At 42.3% G+C, this 18,717-nt stretch overlaps 1 protein-coding gene across 1 annotated transcript in view; it reads right to left on the bottom strand.

The window, feature by feature from the left end:
- LOC124121001 (haloacid dehalogenase-like hydrolase domain-containing 5) overlaps window positions 1-15,917 on the bottom strand; it is a 38,338-nt gene extending 22,421 nt beyond the window's left edge. Inside the window, exon 1 of the mRNA XM_048396922.1 lies at window positions 15,794-15,917. Within this exon, the coding sequence (XP_048252879.1) occupies window positions 15,794-15,845 (52 nt within the window). The 5' untranslated portion in view covers window positions 15,846-15,917. The remainder of the gene's footprint in view (window positions 1-15,793) is intronic.
- Between the last annotated feature and the right edge of the window lie 2,800 nt (window positions 15,918-18,717).

The raw sequence follows: 18,717 nt of genomic DNA, 5'->3' as shown, positions 1-18,717 counted from the left end.
CCCCTATGTCTCCTCGCATACACACTGATGCATACAAATAGAGAACACCACTCCAGTTGGTGTCACATTGATGCCTTAACACACCCCTATGTCTCCTCGCATACACACTGATGCATACAAATAGAGAACACCACCCTCATATGGTGCCACATTGATGCCTTAATACACCCCTATGTCTCCCCGCATACACACTGATGCATACAAATAGAGAACACCACTCCAGTTGGTGTCACATTGATGCCTTTATACATCCCTATGTCTCCTCGCATACACACTGATGCATACAAATAGAGAACACCACCCTCATATGGTGTAACATTGATGCCTTAATACACCCCTATGTCTCCCCGCATACACACTGATGCATACAAATAGAGAACACCACTCCAGTTGGTGTCACATTGATGCCTTTATACATCCCTATGTCTCCTCGCATACACACTGATGCATACAAATAGAGAACACCACCCTCATATGGTGTCACATTGATGCCTTAATACACCCCTATGTCTCCTCGCATACACACTGATGCATACAAATAGAGAACACCACCCTCATATGGTGTCACATTGATGCCTTAATACACCCCTATGTCTCCTCGCATACACACTGATGCATACAAAGAGAGAACACCACTCCAGTTGGTGCCACATTGATGCCATTAATACACCCCTATGTCTCCTCGCATACACACTGATGCATACAAATAGAGAACACCACTCCAGTTGGTGTCACATTGATGCCTTAACACACCCCTATGTCTCCTCGCATACACACTGATGCATACAAAGAGAGAACACCACTCCAGTTGGTGCCACATTGATGCCATTAATACACCCCTATGTCTCCTCGCATACACACTGATGCATACAAAGAGAGAACACCACTCCAGTTGGTGCCACATTGATGCCATTAATACACCCCTATGTCTCCTCGCATACACACTGATGCATACAAAGAGAGAACACCACTCCAGTTGGTGCCACATTGATGCCATTAATACACCCCTCCATCTACCCGCATACACACTGATGCATACAAATAGAGAAACACTCCAGTTGGAATGGACCATTTCTTGGTGTGTAGGGTGGTTTGGGGTTTGGAAAATAAACACAGCTCATGATATTGTGCAAATACAAAACACGGCCTCCATCTACTTGGGAACAAATCTCATCCTCAAAAAGTCTCGACCGCATTTGGATACCATTATCAATATATTCGTGTATTTCGTGAGCAAAGCCATAATCTTTGACATCGAGATATGAGCATGACAGACACTATGCTTGGAACACTTATCTATGAATAATCATTTTATATTTTCCATTTCAAGATTTTATATCATGCAAATCACTGTTTCGTACCCTTGGACAAAGTTATTGATTCCACTTGTCCGGCTGTGATATGACTGAAACAGTTGTTGACTGGGATGTGAAATACCTATTAAACATCATTAACCCTTACTTGGAAAACAATACAAAATAAATATACTTAAATTATCAAAAGATATGAATTATATATCAACATCATAACAAGTAATGTTATGAATGAGAACAAAAAATAACGTACTGTGTCCACAGTTTGGAGGATGGGATCAGTTGTTCAGTATTCGATCAACCATCAAGACTGAAAACAGTACATGAAGCTCCCTTTGATCCTTGAGATTGTCATATTGCGTATGCCAACCACGGGGATCAATGCACGCCCGAACTCGACTGTGAGAAGAAGATGTATTACGTCTGATCACAAGATCAACACCATTCTTCTCACTGGGGGCCTGTGCTGACTGATCCTTGTTTATATGGGCGACCTGGGCCCTCTTGCACAAAGCAATCTTAGCGCTACGACTATTGTAACCTATGTTAATGTATGGGAGTTACGATCATCTTAGCGCTAAGATCGCTTTGTACAAGTGGGCCCTGGTCGTCCCCTGGCCACTTACGTAGCAGTGTCGTTGTGTCAAACCAACACCTTTGAGATCTGCCTCACGAAGACAGTTCCGAACTGTATTGCTGGAATTGCTGCTGACGTTGTCGTTGGACGCCGCCGAACACGTGGTCGGCCTGACCTGGGTCGGTCACGTGACGTACCATGCTGTTGGTACACAATGAATATTCTGTATGCAGCCGAATGTAATTCTCCTGCTTTGGTCTGCGGCGTGGTTCTGCCTTAGCCGTTCGCAAAGACGTATACTAGTATCTGCATACGTCTTTGGTTGTTTGTGACTTCTCAGTGTAACTTGAACATCTGCTAACAGACGTCTAGTGGCCTATTCACGATGTTTCACTGCAGAACATTGACGTGGTGGACCCGGGGCTCTCATGTGGTAATCTCAATGTTTGCATTATGCGCTGGGGCTTATCTGTGTTAATGATTCCAGCAATGACATTATTATATTTGCAGGAAATGAGTTGCGCCCCTTTGGCGTGCCAGGGTTCGATTGTCATGGATTACGATTTATAAGCACCATACCTACCAGTTACATCCAAGTGGTAAACGACTACGATACGTGTCACTTTGTAATTTCCGGACGATATAAGTGAAATATGTCTTTAGCGACGTTCAGCCCACAGCTGTATTACATTAAAGCACTGGTCTATACTGGTGGCCTGCTAAAGGTCAAGTCCACGTCTGCAAAATCTGCAGATTTTTCATACATCTTTATCTGTATATTTGTGGTTAACCGAAGTCTTCTGATATCGTCTGCCATCGCTGACCTAGATGTGTGTTTTGATACTGCAATCGTTATTGTGGTTTAGCCCAGTGAGATTGTGATGTCTACTTCAGCCAGAGCGACATTCAGACTTTAAGCATCGATGACCTCGACCTTGACACTGCATCCAGAATTATTTGTATCTTGATACGGAAAACATTTCTGTGGTTTCGCCTACAACTATTCTTATTCCTACAGTACATCACTGGGGGCACGGGTGGCCCAGTCGTCTAAGGCGCCGCGATTCGCTGTGCACGCCAGAAACCTATGACTGTGGGTTCGAATCCCGGTTCGCCCCGATTATGTTTCTAGGTTTGTCAGCACCATACCCGTGCTCGTGGGTTTCACCGAAGTGGTAAACGTCTGAGACCTGCATCACTTCGGGCTTTCCTCCCACATTAAGCTGACACGCCGTGATATAACTGGAATACTGTTAAATGCGGTGTTAAACCCAACTCACTCACTCACAGTACATCACTTCGTGGTTTCGTTATCCCTAATCCATAATCATAAACTCATAGTCCTCCTTATACATGTCCACCAGGGGGAATTCGAGTGAGGCGCAGATATACCAAGGATCACAACAGGGGGGATCGGGGATTGGAACCCATGGCCAGGGAATCGTTCGGCTATGAAGTTTCAGAATGGGAACCACTAATGACTATTCGATCCTGTTATCTAAACTTATATCAGGTAATAGAGCTATCATTGCGTTGTACAATATGGCGAAGGATCTCGCACTGTGAAGAGATCTTAGAGATAAATGGGTGTGGCATTCGTGCGTTACCATAGACTACAACAGCCGAATGACGCTAAAATCCCGCGGTGTAGCAAAGCGCTGTCTCGCTTTCACATTTCATATTTTTCGCCCACATTTTAGGGGATGTAAGATTTGTTTCCTTTTCTTTCTTTGTTTTATAAGTCGAAGGGGAACAACTACAATGAAGAGAAATAATGAGCCATGCTCCAATACACTGCGCTATAACAATAAATGTTAAGTACATTTTATATTTCGTACTTTCTGCTCAATTCAGTTAATCCGGGATACATGACATACAGAAATATAAGAACGTTTCCAGCTCCCAAACTTTTATGTTTCAACAAAGACTTAATATATTTGAAGGAAACAAAACAAAACAATAACCATTAAAAACAAAGCAAGAACCTGCGGTCTAAACAAGCCAGACAATGCCGAGCTCAGTAATAATGATTCGTGGTGAAAAAAATAGTTCGAAAATTCAGTTGTTGTTGTTGTTGTTGTTGTTGTTGTTGTTGTTGTTGTCCCTCATTGTCTTGGGTGTATTTGTGGGCCTTACGAAATTTCAAACTCAACACACGTTCATAGCCGTTCCGTTATTCTGTTGCATTGGTGTATTATGGAATCCCAGGAGGGACACTGTCGCATTGTAGCGCTTTGGTTTAAAACCGAATTTAAAAACTCAAAACAAGACTAATGGTCAAAATGTAGCGTTGTCGCGCCTTGGTGAGAGCTTTTCATTTGTTGTTTGGTTTTGTTAAGGCGACAACGCGACAATGTCACGTCTAGGATTCCAAAATAGATGTATATATATATTTTTAAAATGCAAGAGAGATATGTCTGGTTATTACGATATTAAACGAGAACCCTCTTACTTCAGGCCATAATTACGTTGGAGTGGCTGTTTTAATTTGGTTTTCTACAGTTCTGCGTGTTTGTGTGTTTTTAAGAGGAAAGGAATTTTGCATTTGAACTCCGACCCTTCAAGGGAGCGTTAATAATAATAACGACCCCATTGCTATGCAGAGAATCGAACTTACAATGACACCGTATACGGTTTCTCTGTCGCATACATTGGCCGTATGCACAAATACAAGGAAGCATGATTGTATGTATCTGTAAGATGTTTTCCTTGACACATATCTAGATGACAAATCAGTTCTTATTAATGCATACCATGGAATGGTAATAAATCCCAACATAATTCCTTAAGTAAGGATTTCCTTATCCCTTTTACAATGCGTATGACGTGAGTAAGAGAGCTGAACATCGTTTTGAAGTGTTGCAGGTCTTAGATTACCACTTTGGTGAACCCCACGAGTAGTGGTATGGTGCTGACAAACCTAGAAACATAATCAAGGTGAATCCAAGATTCAAACCCATATGCTCAAAGATTGCTGGGACGCAGCCCTTCGCAGCGAACACCTGGACGACTGGGCCACCCGTGCCGCACGATAGAGCATGTCTAGTAGAGAGCACTGGTGTGCTGATGGCCACTGTGAACAACTAATGTGAACAACTAATCATTATCGTCATTAGGTACAGACTGTATCATGTCCAGAATCTAAACCACATTCGTATCGAAGTCTAATACAAAACAATTCGCGATGATGAAGTTTTCCACGTATACGTTTGGAGACGACCCCTGTCTGAGATAAGTCACAGTTAGATTAGATAACACATATTGCTAACTTACCACTTAACATAATGTCCTTGAGAACAGGTGTCACAGGTGTCACGGGTGTCCTTGTTAGAAAAGGTCCAAAGCTCTCTAAACGGTGATTGCTAATCATTTGGTGTTGTAAACAAATAACCGTGTCCACCTTGTTAGCATTTGGTGCATCATCTTGTCAGGACAGGCTGTTACAGCCTCAAACATCAAATTATGTCACACCTGGTTTTCAGTGTGAGAGCTTCTAGTGTGTTAACGCCGCTTTGAATAGTATGACAGTTATATCACGGCGTGTCAGCTTCATGTGGGAGGAAAACCCGAAACGATGCAGGTATTGCAGGTTTACCACTACTTTGGTGTGTTCCACGTGTTGCTGACGAAGCTAGAAACATAATCAAGACGATTCTAGAATTCGAACCCACAATACGTTGGGGGACACAAACTCTGCTCATCAAATAGCTGCGCCCTCGACTACTGGGCCACCTTGGTCCCCAAAGTGAATGAGATGATGGTCAGATATGGTCAGTTTCCTCCATCGATCCCATAAGTACATAGTATATAAAGCCCGTTAGATATAGTGTGACATAATCAGTTTGATAATGTGTGACATTACCAGTTCGATAGAGTGTGACATCACCAGATAGATATAGTGTGACATCACCAGATAGATATTGTATGACATCACCAGAAAGCGGTCATTTTAAACTATCACGTTTATTGTTATCTATAGCTGTTGGACACGTAGACATGCCGCTATCTGGCGAGAGTAGCACAGCAATCCCATTACCGTCATGGTGGAGCTGACCGACAAACAGGAAGGTCATGTCTTGAGACTCACATTGAGGACATCTCTTAAGACAAATATTGATGTCCTCACTTGAGACAAACATACAGGTGATCCCTTGAGACAAACATACAGGTCCTCCCTTGAGATCAAACAAGTGATCCTTTCTTCAGACTAGCATGGAGGTCATGGATGTCTTCACTTGAGACAAACATAAAGGTCCTCACTTGAGCTAAACATAGAGGTCCTCACTTGAGACGAACATGGAGGTCTTGCCTTGAGACAAACATACAGGTCATGTCTTGAGGTACACATAGGGGCCATGTCATGAGGTAACAATAGAGGTCTTGCCTTGAGGTAAAGATGGAGATCCTTGATACAAACATTTCGATGATTACGCATTTACGTCAACATGATTGTATGTTTGATTACGTGCTTACTTTCAACGTCTTCGGCGTGACGAGTGAGTGAATATGGTTTTACGCCGCTTTTAGCAATATTCCAGCAATATCACGGCAGGGGACGCCAGAAATGGGCTTCACACATTGTACCCATGTCGGGAATCGAACCCGGGTCTTCGGCGTGACGAGCGAACGCTTTAACCACTATGCTACCCGACCGCCCCTTGGCGTGACGAACGAACGCTTTAACCACTAGGCTACTCGACCGACCGCCAGGCGAATGGTCTCGCGGTGTACACCCGTTTCTGACTTAGGTAACAACTGTACTTAACTTCAAACACATATGTATTTCTTCAAGTGCGGCATATATATAGTAAACTACGGTTATAGCGAACACGCTTATTACGAACTGATGGATATAACGAACTTATTTTTTGGTCCCGGCAAGTTTGGGCATATATGCTTATAACGAACTACGGTTATAACGAAAACTAAAATAAGTTATCTCTTTGAGTTCGTTATAACCGTAATTTACTGGATATATATACACATTGACCTGACTTACGATCGGGTAGAGAAATGTTTTATGTGACTACATATGCACGCACGTTCATATCCATCTTGCCGAGGCAAGAGAGTTAACTGACTATAAAAGTCCAGTTTCAACCCTTGCCGACACTGGTATTATAGAGTTACATTTTGTCTGGACTAACGAGTCTATGTATAGTCCAATCAAAATCGCACGAAATCGAAATCCGGTGGGTAAACTGCCGTGCAGATTTCGGTTGATTGCAGGATTTGTTAAGCATGTGCAACGCCAACTTGTTTTCAAAATAATTTTTCCAAGTCTTTTCATGTTTTTGATTAAGCTGCTCGTGTGATTTGAAGCACTTCGTGATGTTAGACCCGTTTTATCACAATATTGATCTTGATTATCGATCAGATCGTCTTGACTGGGCGCCGCCATTTTGTTTGAAGCAAATGTAAGTGATTGGTCCATAGGAGAGGATTAGAAGGGACATTACTCGTAATGACCACTGGTGGTGCAACGATCGAGCCCAGGAATTCCAGCCTTGTTCGGCAAGGGTGGGAACTGGACTTATAAAGTCAGTTAACTCCCTTGCCTCGGGAACACGGTTCATATCGAAAGACCATGTCTTGTATAGTAGCGAATATTTGACTGTCGTATTTCCAAAACCTCCAGCTTTAGTGTTGCTGTTGTTGTTGTTGTTGTTGTTGTTGTTGTTGTTGTTGTTATTGTTGTGATTGTTAGGCAGGGGCAGGCTACTTATTGACATAATACCACATAAATAACGTCTAAAAAGATAACCTTAAACAGACAAACAAACAAAATGAAAAAGTGAAATAAAGCAGTTTTCTAAAAAAAACATTTTTATGTTTGTATCCATTCAGATCGCCAGGGAAAACATATTTAATAAGTTCATATTGGAAACTGCTTCCAGGCGATTTCTAAGCCCATAATGTTTTCACCATTATTTTGCCTATTCCGTACCCATGGATTCTGATTCGGCGTATAGTCGAGACTGGTTATAGTCCAGCGTTGACGTTTAATATTCACACTGTTGGATTATTACGTTTCAGCGAAAGTGATTATACAAAGCTAAACTCCATACTGACGGCTGAATAGCCATCCATAATATTGGGTTGTCTCAGCATGACCCCTCTATGACCCCTGTTACAACACACCGTGACCTTAGAGTTCACGGGGGCCACTTTGAAGACCGCAGGAACGCCCATACTTACTGGTAGACTTAGACTAACGGTAAATCTGTGAAAATATATAATAATGATTGAAAAAAACACTCCATTTAAACTGTAAAGGAGCCCCAGTGAGATGGAAGATTCAGAACCAGTGGACAGCCTAGAATTGCTTCATTCGGGCTATGGGGGCGGTCGGGTAGCCTAGTGGTTAAAGCGTTCGCTCGTCACGCCGAAGACCCGGGTTCGATTCCCGACATGGGTACAATGTGTGAAGCCCATTTCTGGTGTCCCCCGCCGTGATATTGCTGGAATATTGCTAAAAGCGGCGTTAAACCATACTCACTCACTCATTCGGGCTATGCATTACAGTAAGGGCTGGACGGAAATAATATAGTTCAGGGACTGTGAGACAGTCTAGAGGAGACTAGGCTGTTGTTCGCTTCCGCTTTCGCTGGCGCTCAATGCACATAGACATGTACAGTGATAGGGAGTCTTGTGTGACGTATGCATACTTCTTGTTGGCTTCCTTGACCATCTTGTCTCTCCCACTATGACCAGTGAGTGAGTGAGTGTGGTTTTACGCAGCTTTTAGCAATATTCCAGCAATATCACGGCGGGGGACACCAGAAATGGGCTTCACACATTGTACCCATGTCGGGAATCGAACCCGGGTCTTCGGCACGACGAGTGAACGCTTTAACCACTAGGCTACCCGACCGCCCCACTAAGACCAGTAGCAACATGCACCCTCTTAAAGACGTCATATGGTAAAAAAGTAAACTTGAGATCCCTTCTCTTGTTTACGTTCGCTGATTAGTTTCTGTACGTGACGACTCTGAAAAATTTCGAATGTCTTCAGAAGATATAGCACTGGTTATGGGTCACTTCTTGGGTGTGGCTGTGGCTTCTAATATATCGCCTATGACTTTTGCTGTACTCTTGTTCAGGCATCAAGACACTGGTGTTCTCACCATAGTGATTGTACAGTTGTTTTTTCTGAAATTCTCCTCAAATTCCATCTTGGAAATGTGAGGGAGCACATACTTTGAGGGAGTCTGTTATATTGCCACTATAATGAATAATTCTTCTAACAGCTTTGAATGAAACACACCAGCCTGTGTGTTTTATATTATTAGTCTTTTCACAGTCATCAAAGTGGAATCATATTTGTACTTTTCATTCTAGCGCTTAGAATTTGTCTAAAAACCTGTTAAATCAGAGAATATGTATAATACCTGAAAACTTTATTAAGATTATGTATATTCCCTGCGTGAATTATACATTACATATAATAGTATATATTCCCTGAAAATGTCAGAGAATATATATTTTCCCTGTTTTTTTCATATTCCCTGTATATATATACTGTTTATCAATTTCTGTTCAAAGGCCTGTGGTCAAAGAAAACGGTGGCAGTGAATTAATCGGTACAGTTTTTATGTGTAACAAGGGATGCAGAAATAAAAGCATTATTTTTTTGTAATCGGCATATGTAACAATTGTGATGTATTCAAGATTGTATGTTAGGTCCAGTTTTGATGAAAAGTGTACGCCGACGCAAGATTTTTTGGTAAACAAAATTAGGTCACGATTCACATGGAAAACAGCTGCAATAGAATATTTGCACTACTCCAAACATGGAGAAGCACGGTGAGTGAATAACGCCACTGACACTATACTCCCAGCAGATAAACATGTGTGTTCAATGTATCTACCAGATTTAATCGCGCTAAATTAAACCTAGACTAACTCTCCTGTGGAATCAAGGACACTACAATTGGTTTAGTTTGTTCTAGGCTTTTCTTGGACTTTTAGTAAAACCAAGATACATATATTCATATATAAATTCCAAAGTCACAGCGCATGACGACCAAATGCCCAGCAAATGTCACAATTACAGGATCATGGCTCACCCAAGGGAGGCAAGTCTGAACAGCGAACAGAATAAACTAAAAAAAACAGCTAAACAGCTACAATACCTGTGCTCAAAGGTTTCGCCAAAACGGTAAACGTCTGAGACCTGCATTTCCTCCCAGACACCGCGATATAACTGATTTAATTATTTTTGTCAAATTATGCAGTTTAATAACAAATACGGTAAAATGTCACATAGATCGTGACAAGGTTGGCCATTATTCCTTACGGCGTAAATCAATGTGCAGCCTTTAATTTCATCTGGTTCTAAATGAGTTTTATGATATACAATCGGCTACAAATCTGAACACTTGGAAATCACTTCAACTGGGTCTGAAACATATTACTGCACATACGTTTCTCATCTTTCTTTTCTGTCATTTAATTCGTATCCCGGTTCACCGCAACCATGTTTCTAGATTTGTCAGCACCATACACGTGCTCCTGGGTTTCATCAAAGTGGTAAAACTAGTCAAAGTGGCGTTAAACCCAACTCACTCACTCACTACAATTATAGTGTGTGAGTGAGGTGGATTTTACGCCGTTTTAGGCACTATTCCAGCATATCACAGAAATGGGCTTCACACATGTATGTATATATCTTAAATTGGCAAATTATATATTTCCGAAACGCAGATAAGAGTTTCATTTGATATGCATCATCACACAGTTAGAAAATATATCTTTAAAAAATCATAATCTAACATAACTGATTCAGAGGGGGCGTGACCCCCCTGACCTTTTGGGTCACATTTGATAGTGTTCCACCATTCCTATTTTGGTAGATTTGACGAACGAACGCTTTAACCACAAGGCTACCCCGCCGCCCGTTGCAATAATATCTATTCCTGATAATATTCCATATTGTTCAAGAGATGTAATGTACTAATTTAATTCCTTCCAAAATCTACAACAACATTGTTAAACAACTTTAGCGTGATCGTTGATCGAGTTGACCTTTAACATTCGAACAGCTGTTATATCCCACTTGAACGAAATTCGTTTTAGATGTGTATTAATTGTCTGTCCACCATTTCATTTTAACAGCTTCCTCTATCGTCTTATCGCGTGTGCTCACGGGTGACAAAAAATTTAGCTGCGCAATCTGTTGAAAAGCACGTTCAACATTATGTGCATTAGAGTGAGCTTGCTGACTTGGTTGATGCATGTCATCGTATCCCAAGTACGTATAGGTCGGCAATGATGTCAGTCACTGGATTGTCTGGTCCAGACACGATTACTTATAGAGAAATACATATAGATGAAATATTGCTGTATGCGGCCTTAACCAACAAACAAATTTCAATGGATATCAATGTGATGTATATTTAAAGCATTCTCATCATGTCATAATTATGCAATTTTCAATCAACCCACACAGACAACAATTTATAATAAATATGCATTTTTCCTATTACTCGTCTTCCCTGACTGAGATTACGTCCACCCTGCTGACCCCCTGACCCCCTGACCCCCCTCAACGTTCTGGCCAAGGTCCACGAGCCAGGATACTGACATTCACAGCACTGTTCCCGTCCTCGCGCACGGAAAATAGGCCGCTTCAAGTCACAACAATGAAATGCGTCCAGGACGCTGTTTTCTTCAACCTTGGAAATCTGGGTCGAGCATTCGTTTATCTCCGGACCCACCGACAAAAGCATCGTTACCTAACCAGACGGGAGGGAACCCCAATATAACCTGTGTTATGCTCATATTGTGTTTTTCCCTACGTAAATAATGTCAGGTAATGTATTGTTGCATGTCCTACAGTCTTGTCACCGAATTGTGAGACAGACGGGTTAATTATAAACATGAGACAGAGAAGGGGTGCATTCAGCGACATTGTAGACTGGAACAAGTGATGCTGTGTGTCTATTAATAGCAGAACCTTCTACACAAGCTGCTGTATAGCTTCTGCAAACACAGCAAAAATTGCCCCGAGGGGGGAACGTGCGATATCGTCCCCCTTGATCTTTTCAATGTGGTGTGAAAGCCTAAATAATGCAGATCTTAAACGCTTTCCAGTTTGGTGAAACCAACGAGCACAATACCCGTGCTCGTATGTGGTAAAAGACCTGCATCACTTCGGGCTTTGCTCCCACATTAAGCTGACCTGACGTTATTTAACTGGAATGCTGTTCAAAGCGGCGTTAAACCCAACTCACTCACTCACTTCTTCACATTCGACCTCAATCACAAGGAAAAGCTGTATTGAAAGTTGCTGAATTGCCGTTAATGTCTCGTCAACAAAGCTATCTTATTCGTAGCACGAGGTCAAGGTGATCTCGGTAAAAAAAATCACCTTGTAATTAGACTATATATTCAGCTGACAAATAAACAGTTGTCTGTTGCATAATTAAACGAGATTGCAATTTTGACACCCGTGCTGTTTGCAGTGTAAGGCAAATTTAATCTAGTTTAGATGTGGCGTTATTGCATACATCACGGGCCTGTGGTGAATCGCAACTGATTTATGCATCAGACTCCAGGGACCCGTTCCACAAAGCCATCTTAGCACTAAGGTGATCGTAAGTCCCATACTTTAACACTGGCTTACGATCATCGTAACGCTAAGATCGCTTTGTTAGTGTTGTTATCACATTGTTAGGGCCCCGTTCCACAAAGCGATCTTAGTGCTAAGTTGGTCGTAACTCCCATACTTTATCATAGGCTTACGATCAAGGTAGCACTAAGATCGCTTTGTGGTACGGGGCCCTAACAATTTGATAACAACACTAACAGGTAACAAATGTTATATTTAGGATAAAATTTTCGTGGTCCAGTACAAATTCTCGTACTTTTGGGGGTTGAGTCCCATACAGGATTCGAACCCACACTCTCAGGGTGAGGCACCTATTCGCCAGCACACGAGGTCAGTGATCTAACCCACTCCACAAAAAATTAAATCCGACAACTGGTAGACTAGATCACGTTCTTTGATAAGCGTAAATTGGCACGGCTACCAACGCTATGAATACATAACCCATTTTAGAAAGTGGTCAAATGTAACAAATGTTACATTTGGGATATTCAAGTTCAAATTCTAGTACTTTTGTTAGGTTGAGTCCCATCCGGGATTCGAACCCACAATCTCAGGGTGAGACACCTGATCGCCAGCACACAAAGTGGTTGGTTCTACGGGGTTATTGCCCGTGTGTTGCCCATGACGACTAGTCTGAGACGTTGTCAGTGCATGGTTCCAGAGACCATATAATAGAGGGACGGCCCTCTAGCCTATGGTTCCCATGAAATTATTCAGTCGTAAACAGCCTGCAATCGTTACAGACGATCCAGACGTAGCGCAACGATAGCTTTGTGGAAATGGGCTCCGATCATGTCGTCGCGAACAAAACAACAGTGGCTCTTTCTTCTCTCAGAAGGAAATGGGATATTTTTCACTTTGGGGTAGGGGTCGGGGTGAAGTGTTACGCTGTAAATTTATATCATATCGCATCGTAAAGGAAATTCCTGATTCAATGACACTAAATGAAAGCAGCGGATTCAGTGTCACTAATGACAAAACGACAGCAGCGGTTTCAGTGTCAATAATGGCTAAACGACAGCAGCGGTTTCAGTGTCAATAATGGCTAAACGACAGCAGCGGATTCAGTGTCACTAATGACTTAACGACAGCAGTGGATCCAGTGTCAATAATGACTAAACGACAGCAGGGGATTCAGTGTCAATAATGACTAAACGACAGCAGCGGATCCAGTGTCACTAATGACAAAACGACAGCAGCGGTTTCAGTGTCAATAATGGCTAAACGACAGCAGCGGTTTCAGTGTCAATAATGGCTAAACGACAGCAGCGGATTCAGTGTCACTAATGACTTAACGACAGCAGTGGATCCAGTGTCAATAATGACTAAACGACAGCAGGGGATTCAGTGTCAATAATGACTAAACGACAGCAGCGGATCCAGTGTCAATAATGGCTAAACGACAGAAGCGGTTTCAGTGTCAATAATGGCTAAACGACAGCAGCGGATTCAGTGTCACTAATGACTAAACGACAGCAGCGGATTCAGTGTCACTAATGACTAAACGACAGCAGTGGTTCCAGTGTAACTAATGGCTAAACGACAGCAGCGGATCCAGTGTCAATAATGGCTAAACGACAGCAGCGGATTCAGTGTCACTAATGACTAAACGACAGCAGCGGTTTCAGTGTCAATAATGGCCAAACGACAGCAGCGGTTTCAGTGTAACTAATGACTAAACGACAGCAGCGGATTCAGTGTCACTAATGACTAAACGACAGCAGCGGTTTCAGTGTCAATAATGGCCAAACGACAGCAGCGGATCCAGTGTCAATAATGGCCAAACGACAGCAGCGGATCCAGTGTCAATAATGGCTAAACGACAGCAGCGGATTCAGTGTCACTAATGACTAAACGACAGCAGCGGTTTCAGTGTCACTAATGGCCAAACGACAGCAGCGGTTTCAGTGTAACTAAAGGCTAACGACAGCAGCGGATCCAGTGTCAATAATGGCTAAACGACAGCAGCGGAATCAGTGTCACTTATGGCTAAACGACAGCAGCGGATCCATTGACACGAATAACTAAACGGCAGCGGCAGATTCAGTGACACTTATTACTAAACGATAACATCGGATCCAGTCACACAAATAACTAAAAGACGGCAATATTTGTTTAGCAATATTCCAGCAATATCACGAGAGCGGGATACATAGAGTACCTAGCGTGGAACCAACCCTGGACACCGAATCACGAATTATGCACGAGGCTCCTCGTCGCCTCAGATCACACCACTGACAGAACGTTGTGGATGAACAACACAGAATAAACAACAATGGCGATATGTTGTTGTAATGGTAAACTACAAATCGTTTAAGAATTGTAACATGCTGATTTAACCACCACCTTTCACATTATGAGAGCCGTGATTCAAAGTAGGTGTTTGCACGCTGATGGTGTCACAGATAATTATCTAATGTACGTACATATCTGATTCTTATCAACCACTTCCCTTGAACCTACTGCTCGATGCCTACTTGTCAATAGGGTCATACAGATACTGACCCGGCATACAAACCCTTTTCTAACCAAAAGATTAAAAAGAGAGACAAGTGAAATTTTAGGAATATCCCAACAATATTACGGTGGTGGAGAAGAAAAGGGTTTCACGCATTGTATCCAAGTGGGGAATCGAACCCAAGGCTTTGGCATGACGAGCGAACGCCTACACCATTAAGCTCTCCGTACCCCGCATAATAGACCAAAGGGGGGTGGTTTATGCCACGATATTATTTTTAATATTTACCAGTTTTCAGTAATTCTAGAATATGCAATTTCCAGTGGGCCAAAGCGGATCCGATACGCAATGCTTTAAAATGGCCAATTTGTCCAAAATACCCGTTATTATCATCATCCATGTTCGGTGACCGGCCAGGTGAGGTAAGGCCGAAGATAATCAAAGTGACCACACAAAAAATGTGAAGATTTTGTAGGCGGTTCACATAGACACAAAATTCAGTTTCATCGTGAAAATAATATTGGAAATTAGGTTTTTGCATATTTTGTTGACACACTGTGAAAGGTATTATCGATTAAACGAGGTTCAAACTATAATACAGGCCTGAGAGGAGAGTTAGACTGCAATGGTTGAAATATTTTTAATCATTTTAATTTTTTAAACAAAAAGAGATTGAAGTAAAACGTGAAGGCTAGGGGGAGACAATTGATGAAACACATGCAAAAGAGATTGTTTTGCACCCTTTGTTTGAAGGGTGCTGTTCAAACTCTCTTCACAATATTCAGTTTCAGTCGGAGTTCGAATGCACAAGATCAAACTATACTACGGCTTACCAATTCCATTGATGACAAGCCCATTAATACGTTTCGACGAAGCGTTATCCATGACGAGCGCTGTTTGGACGAGAATTTGAAGTTTGACGCAAGAGTCGTCTAAAGTGAGTTGATTTTGACGTCTGAGGCGAACTTGGTGTAGGAGGGTGACGGTGTTGTGGCCTGACTCGCTAGCTCGTCCAGTTGTGTTTTGCCAGCCAGACGACACACAGGTTATCTGATGCTCTTATCTGACCGCAAACTGAGTGTAAGGTAAATGCGGGTCATCTATCACACTGTAACACATACATGATGGCCTTTGTGCCGAGTGAGTGAGTCGGGGTGACGCCACTGAACAGTATTTTAGTTACGGCGTGTCAAGTGTTAAGTGTAGAGAAAAGTAAGAAAGTCATGCAGGTCTTGCACTTTTACCACTTCATAACCATTATCAGGGCGAATGTTGGATTACAACCCGTGATCATCGTATGCTGGCACGTCTAAGGGACGCAACTCAGCACAGCGAATTCCTGCGGTTTAACAGACTGGAACAGCCGTGTCCCTTACAAGAAACAAGCACCCTTCAATTTAAATTGAAATGAAATACCCTATATATCGAAAATGGATAATATCTCACTTTGAATTTTGAATGACAATAACGCTCTTAGTGAGTAAGTATGGTTTTACGCCGCTTTTAGCAATATTCCAGCAATATCACGGCGGGGGACACTAGAAATTGTACCCATGTCGGGAATCGAACCCGGGTCTTCGGCGTGTCGAGCGAACGCTTTAACCACTAGGCTACCCGACCGCCCCAATATTGCTCTGAAAGAATATTAGTTTGTTTGTTTGTTTGGTTTGTTTGTTGTTTAACGCCGCAACATTCAAGCTATATGACGGTGGTCTGTAAATAATCGAGTCTGGACCACACAATCCAGTGATTGATATCATGTGCATCGATCCACGCAATTGGAATACGATGACATGCGTTTACCAAGTCAGCGAGCCTGACCACCCGACCCCGTTAGTCGCCTTTAACGAGCCAGTGATTGATATCATGTGCATCGATCCACGCAGTTGGAATACGATGACATGCTGGATCTTCACGGGTCTCACAAAGAATAAAAAATACTACACACATCATCATTTGATAAAAAGCTTCCACTTGTTTTACACTTAGTTTTAATAGTTATTTTTGTATTGCAATGATAAAGTAAGCATGTGGAATGGTGATGAAATTGTATGATTCTATATGAAATTGAGAAGCTACCTTAGTTTAGCTTCTACATATTTTTTTCTCTTGATCGGACTGGGGGCGGTCGGGTAGCCTAGCGGTTAAAGCGTTCGCTCGTCACGCCGAAGACCCGGGTTCGATTCCCGACATGGGTACAATGTGTGAAGCCCATTTCTGGTGTCCCCCGCCGTGATATTGCTGGAATATTGCTAAAAGCGGCGTAAAACCATACTCACTCACTCACTCACTTGATCGGACTGGGCACAAGTTCTCACTACTTAGAACGCCCTCTCCAACAGCTGAACATATATGCTTATTTATAATTAATACATTAAAGGACAGAGTGAGTGAGTGAGTTGGGGTTAACGTCGCGTTCAACAGTATTCCAGTTATATCACGTATGTATGTATCTGTGTACATTTCTAAAGATGTTTTCGTTCGCTTTAAAGCTGCATTGCCAACCAGCATCAAGTCAATATTAACATCACAATCATCTTTCACAATTAACAATAGTAAGTGCACCAATTCGTTTCTAACTAATTTCGAAATGGACAGTCAATGTTTGTTTGTGTGTCTGTTTGTTGTTTAACGCCGCACTCAGCATATACCAGCTATATGCCGGCGGTCTGTAAATAATGGAGTCTGGACCAGACAATCTAGTGATTGGTATCAATCCAGTGATTGATACCAGTGACTGTGCATCTAAAGATAAAGATGCTTCCTTTGTTATGTCCTTTGGGATGGTGGCGTCTCGGGCAGATTAGGACCTAGCACCCCCGGGAACATCCTTTGGGCATCTGTAGGGTATCAGACACAGATCGACGCGATTGTGTCGCGTTGCTCGTGCTATCAATCACGTGTTCTTCTTGCCCAATGAAGAACTGCCGGTATGTAGGGACATTCACTCACTGCGAGGGGGTAACGAGCAGCGGACGCCGTTGTGTCGCCAGCATGATGGTTACCTCCTTGACCCTACGTATACCCGCTCGAATATTTACAACCGCCGTTATATAGCTGGAATATTGCTTTTTGGCGTTAAACAACAAACAAAAAATGCTATGAATACTAACTAATGTTAACTGTTTATTTTATGGGTACCTGCTCTCACAAAAGATAAAGTCTTACCGTAATTTGAATGGTGTTATGTTTTGTCATGCCCATGGTACGGCGTTAATCAACAAATTAAATAACTATGTGTATTTGCTAAGAAAGTTCATTAAACATACGAGAATATGACCGACATTTAATTTTGTTTAACCTTTAAGTAACGGATTACTCCTAGAATAAGAGTAAACGATACATCATTAAAGCAGCGTTACTGAAACAAACACACATCCTAAACAAACACACAACTCAAACCCTCCCCCAACATCATCCAAATACCCAGCCAAACCCCCAAACCCCAACTCCCCCACATACACCTTCCACTATAATTAACGTAATAGCCCCCCGTGATATTGCTCGAATATTGCTAAAAGCGGCGTAAAACCTCACTCACTCACTAACGTAATAGCCCACGAAGCCAGCTGGGAGCTTTACAAAACATGTCAGGGTCACACAGATATCTTGTGTGGGTCATTGGGCTTTGACCAAGTTTAGTAACTGTATCAGGGTGGTCATCTACCTGTGCTACAACGCGGACTGGACGTATGCCCAGTGTAGCATTGGGCAACCTGTGTCATCAACATACTGTACTGGATACACGTGTAAGGCC

This window comes from Haliotis rufescens, unplaced genomic scaffold, assembly GCF_023055435.1.
Source record: "Haliotis rufescens isolate VD_foot unplaced genomic scaffold, xgHalRufe1.0.p SCAF_16, whole genome shotgun sequence".
Lineage (NCBI taxonomy): Eukaryota > Metazoa > Mollusca > Gastropoda > Lepetellida > Haliotidae > Haliotis > Haliotis rufescens.
This window is presented reverse-complemented; position numbering and strand designations above follow the sequence as displayed.